General features: G+C 31.8%; 1 protein-coding gene across 1 annotated transcript; it reads right to left on the bottom strand.

Moving 5' to 3' along the window:
• Positions 1 to 690: 690 nt before the first annotated feature.
• LOC139111361 (E3 SUMO-protein ligase ZBED1-like) lies at positions 691 to 4,257 on the bottom strand. Its single transcript, XM_070671616.1, has 5 exons — positions 2,997 to 4,257; positions 2,612 to 2,901; positions 1,642 to 2,565; positions 1,038 to 1,486; positions 691 to 780 (listed from the first exon to the last, which is right to left on the bottom strand). Exons 1-5 carry the CDS (start codon positions 3,125 to 3,127, stop codon positions 691 to 693), a joined length of 1,884 nt encoding a protein of 627 aa, XP_070527717.1. The 5' UTR covers positions 3,128 to 4,257.
• Between the last annotated feature and the right edge of the window lie 1,037 nt (positions 4,258 to 5,294).

The following is a 5,294-nucleotide window of genomic DNA, read 5'->3' as shown; positions in this document are numbered from 1 at the left end:
TATCACGTCGTCTAAATACACAAAACAGCTCTTAGAAAGAAGCCCTTTCAAGACCCTTTCCATAAACCGTTCAAAAGTTGCCGGGGCATTTGTGAGACCAAAGGGCATGACAGTGAATTGCCAAAGTCCCTTTCCCACGGAGAAAGCCGTTTTCTCTTTGTCTCTTGGATCCATCCTGATTTGCCAATACCCACTCTTAAGATCAAGAGTAGCAAACCAGGAATTCCCAGCCAAACGATCTAAAATATCATCTATTCTCGGAAGAGGAAAAGAATTCTTAACTGTCACCGCATTAACTTTTCTATAATCAACACAAAATCTAATTGTTCCGTCCTTCTTTTTGACTAAAACAGCTGGAGAAACCCAGGGACTCTGTGATTTCTCAATTACCCCACGGATTTTCATATCTTCAATAATTCCATCAACCTCATCTCTCATCCGAAAAGGAACCCGACGAGAGTAGGGAATAAACACGGGTTTTAATCTATGGGGCAATGAGCGGGGCGCGGGGACGGGGGAAGAATCTACGACGAGAGGAGCGTAGGGAGGGGGAATTTCAATAGCGTAGAGACGATGGATTGTGAATATGATTAATTCACACCTCTCCTTTTTTCTCTCATATGTCACCACGCCAATGAGTTCCCTCTCCATACAGTTCCCTCACCGTAGATCCTTCCCCCGTCCCCACGCCTAGGGATACGGTACCGAATTAAAAGTAGTGAATATATACTCATTACGTGGTATCGGTTGCATGATATCGAGTACGTACTCAGTACTCACCTAAAAGTATCAATACCATTAAGTATCGAGAATTTTTTCTAAACAAAAAAAATGGGTCAAATAGGAAAATAGGCACACTTTTTTTAACATAATTGACATAAGATTTTGTTGTTAACCTAAATTTTTAATTAGACGTACAGTAAAGAGTAATTTTAATTAACATTTTATTTTATTTCGATTCTTATGACTTATAATATTTGCCATTCTTCTTCTGTGCAGTCACTCATAAAAAAAATTTGTTGCAGTAGTTTACCAACCAGTCTGTTTCTGTTTTTTGTTAATGTATTTCCTGCTTTAGAAAATAATCTTTCTGCAGATACAGACGTAGCAGGAATTAACAAATACTTTCGTGCTAGTTTATATAATGATGGAAAAACATTTCGCATTTCTTCCCATACAACAATTGGATTTGTTGATAAAAAAACTACAGGATTTCCTAAATATATACTCAGTTTATCATTTGCAGCAGACCTGTTTTCAGTTAAATTTTTCTCAAACTTTCGCTTCCTTTTTGAATTGTGAGCTAGTTTTTTATGAGTCGTCCAAAAATCGTACTTATTAGGTGAAATGGAACTTTCAGAGTGTCCTTCACTATCTGATTCGCTTTGAACAGATTTATCGTTCATTTCTATTTCTTTACGAATGTAGCTAAGTGCTCTTGTATACGATTGCGGATTAAGAAAATGTAGTGCTTTAAAACGTGGATCTAGAATGCATAAAACACTACAAAGATGAGTATCTTCAATTGCACTAAATCGACTATTTATCTCGTTTAACATCACATTTTGTAATATTTTTGCAGAATCTTGAGTTGCGTTAACAGACGATATTTGATGTTTTAAAAATTAATTATTGAGATTATTTTAGACAATGTGACATATTTTTCCCCAGAAATGTCTTTAGTAACATATTCAGCTGGTTTTAAAATGCTTAAATATTCCTTCGCAGTTTTTACTTCTAATGCTGTTAAAATTTTTGGCGCTTTTATTTTATTTTCTAATAAAATGCCATGAACTATATTTGCCAATTCAATGTATTTTTTTAACATATAAAATGTTGAGTTCCACCTAGTTTTAACGTCTAAAATTAATTTGAGAAATTGTTTTCCCAACTGTTTATCTTTAAGTAACTTAGATTTTAAAACACTTGCTTTAAAATATTTAACAATATTTCTTATTTTACTAATTATTTTAATAGTTTCGCTTTTTAGTGCTTCTTTGACTATTAGATTTAGTGTATGAGTGAAACACCGTAAATGCCTTGTTTCGTCAAAGAATAATACACTCGCATTTATCATATTTGACCCATTATCAGTCACAATTGCCACTATTTTATTATTATTAATTCCCATTTTTTGGCATATGTCTGTCAAATGGCTCTTTATATTGGTCGATGTGTGACGATCTTCAAGTTCCTGCATTGCTAAGATTTTAGTTCTCATGTTAATTCCAAAAAGAAAATGCGATGTTATTCCAATAAAAGATCGAGCTGTCATCATGTCGGACCAAATATCACAAGTGAGAGCTATATGGTTTACGCTTGCAGTATCCTGAAACTGCAGTCGATAACGTTCAATTGTCATTGTATATAAACTATTTAGATTATTTTTGAGAGTGTCCACAGAAGGAATTTTAAAGCTCGGCGCTAACTGCTTTATGAAATGTTTAAACCCTTTGCCGTTAACAATATCAAATGGAGTTTGATCCTTACATATAAAATATAATAAACATTTTGTAAGGTACATATGACGCGCTCTTCCTTCTAAAAAGTATATTACAACATTTACAACAATAAATATTAAACAATATAATTTTAATTAATTGTACTTTACCTGAATATGACAGCTGCCGATGAAAAGTCGTAATAAGCGATGGCTGATTCGTAATCGCAGTACTGCTTGTATAAGTTGTACCAGTTGTATGTGATAAATCAAAATTTTTTATTGTACCTGACTCGTCAGGAATGTCAGGATTTGAACTGGTACTAGGCTCGTCAGAATTTTGACTTGTACAACTTCTACTGGACTTTACGCGCAATGATAACGCATTTGTAATATTTAAATTGGTTTCACAAAAATCCTTCGCTAGTTTATGTTTTTTTGTAGGAACCTCATCGGATTTTCTAAATGTCGAACAGTATTAAATAAGTTAAATCAAATTTATTTAACAATTCTGTAAACTTACTTTGCATTTTCGTTGTCCGTAAATGACTAACACGAATGAAAATGCTTTTTCAAATTTGATGTATTTCCACTCGATGAAATACACTTAAAACAATTTTTGCACTTTGCCTTTTTATTATCAACTTTTTCGAAATACTTCCAAACTTCGCTCGTTTTTGGACGCATGATGAATTGATTATTTAATTAATAGATTATATACGTAATTGACATAATATAGGTTATGCGTCAGCGCCACACCGGTCGCACGACTTGCACGGGTTAGAACATGTCTAACGTGCACACTTCTATCTCTACATATTCGTTCTCCACCCAGAGCGGCCAAAGCCCAGAGAATGGCTGTTGCCATTCGAAATGTGCAACACTGTATAGAAGGCGTCAAACGTTGTGTGATAAACAAATACATGAATGATGTATGATGCACAAAAGATAAAAAGTACTTGATAATAACGATACCAACAACAAAGTACTTATATGAGTAAAAGTACTCATATAAAAGTATCGAGTGCAAAAGTAGTTGGTATCAAAATAAAGGTATCGATACTACTAAGGTATCGTTACACGATACCATATCCCTACCCACGCCTCGCTCATTGCCCCTCAAGAATTAGAACTCACATGTCAGCAAAAATTCCTCATACCTACCATCTTTACGCATCATATGTATCAACCATTTTTTTACACATCATATACATATATACCAGCCATTGCTCGCTGGTGTGCAAAATATAGTTTTTTTTTATTGATGGTATCGATACCATCGTCACTAATTTTATAATGCGAGGAGCGTGAGAAAGGGAATTTTTTCCAAGTTAATGATGGAAAGAAAAAAATAAAAATTATTTTAATAAAATTTTTTTAATATAAAAAAATCACACACGTACATTAATGAAAAAAAACTTAAAAAAACTTAAAATAAAAAATAGTTTTTTTATAAAAAACACAAAAATTAAAATAAAAAACACAAAATTAAAAATAGAACACAAAAAATTAAAATAAAACAATGCAAAAATTAAAAAAGAAAAACATTTTTTTTTAATCTAAAAAAAACTTAAAATAAAAGTCACGCATACACATATAAAAATTTGAAAAAACACACACATACACACCCACACGCATACCACTAAATTATACGCTGCCGTCATACTCTTCTAATATCGCCGCAATTTCTGCGGCTGCTGTAGCAATTAGAGTGTCGAGATTATTTTCGGATTGCCGCACATATGCGGCCCGACCATCGTGAGGTATAACGAACACAACCGCGTTCTAGAAAAGAAAAGAAAAAAATTATATTATTATTATTATTATTATTATTATTATTATTATTATTATTATTATTATTATTATTATTGAAAAAAAAAAAAATTTTGTTATATAAAATATTAAAAAAATAAAAAATATATACCTCAATTCCATGGCGCGGAATTCTTACGCGCACTTAGTGGGACGTGTTCATCTCGTACGTCCCATGATTGGTTAAAATACGCTGGAAAAAAATAAAAATATCAATAATGCAAATAATAAAAATAATAAATAACAGTATAAATACTTACGATTCTTATGGGGTAAATTATGTGTACTATTATTGTGTCCATTTTTCTTGTATGTTTTTTCCTTAGCACTTTTTAGTCCGATGCTCTTCGACTCACTGTTGCGAAGTGAGCTGAGCTGCATTTAACAACGTTGGTGACAGCTAACTTTTTTTTTTATCAGCTGGACCAACGGTGTAAAAAAATGCAGCGTATGCCTATGCGACGAGGTAGCATATATCCTCCCATGTGATGGTGAAACAATATACATAATAATAAATCTCTTAGCTCATTATAAAGATGCGATGTAGAACATGAATTTTGATAGATGAAAAAAAAATAAAATAAACTTAAAAAAAATTTTTATATTGTATAAATCATTATTAACGTTAGCATCACTTCAACATTATTAATAAATTTTTGAAAAAATGTTTGTAAGTTAAGGATAAAAATAAAAAAATGCAATAAAAAAGCTATAACATAAAGTAAAATATTTTTTATTAAAAATATTATATTTGATTATCAGCTGGAGCTAACATTAAGATGTAATGTATATACCACGGTGAAATGATATACCGGTGTGAACGAGAAAAAATATGATACGTATGATAATAAACTTTCAACTCAGAGTTATGCTGTGATAATGATTATAAATTTTTGAAATTTATTATAAAAAGAATAATGTTATACATTGAAAATAAGAACTAACAGTTCGCAATCGATGAATTGATTCTTATCAAAATAACTGCTAATACGTATTGCACTTGTTGCCTCAACACGATTCTTTGCAGCACATGCGATGTTGA

The sequence above is a fragment of the Cardiocondyla obscurior genome, linkage group LG23 (genome assembly GCF_019399895.1).
Source record: "Cardiocondyla obscurior isolate alpha-2009 linkage group LG23, Cobs3.1, whole genome shotgun sequence".
NCBI classification, from domain to species: domain Eukaryota; kingdom Metazoa; phylum Arthropoda; class Insecta; order Hymenoptera; family Formicidae; genus Cardiocondyla; species Cardiocondyla obscurior.
The sequence above is the reverse complement of the archived record's forward strand: the minus strand, read 5'-3'. Positions and strand labels throughout refer to the sequence as shown.

Bases quoted from the DNA above. Each gene is read 5' to 3' on its own strand.
- LOC139111361 (XM_070671616.1), bottom strand. From the start codon at position 3,127: ATGCGTCCAAAAACGAGCGAAGTTTGGAAGTATTTCGAAAAAGTTGAT. The intron at 2,902-2,996 runs GTGTTAGTCATT...TTCGACATTTAG, and splicing joins TTGAAAAAGCATTTTCATTC to AAAATCCGATGAGGTTCCTA. The intron at 781-1,037 runs GTTGGTAAACTA...TGATACTTTTAG, and splicing joins CAAAAAACAGAAACAGACTG to GTGAGTACTGAGTACGTACT.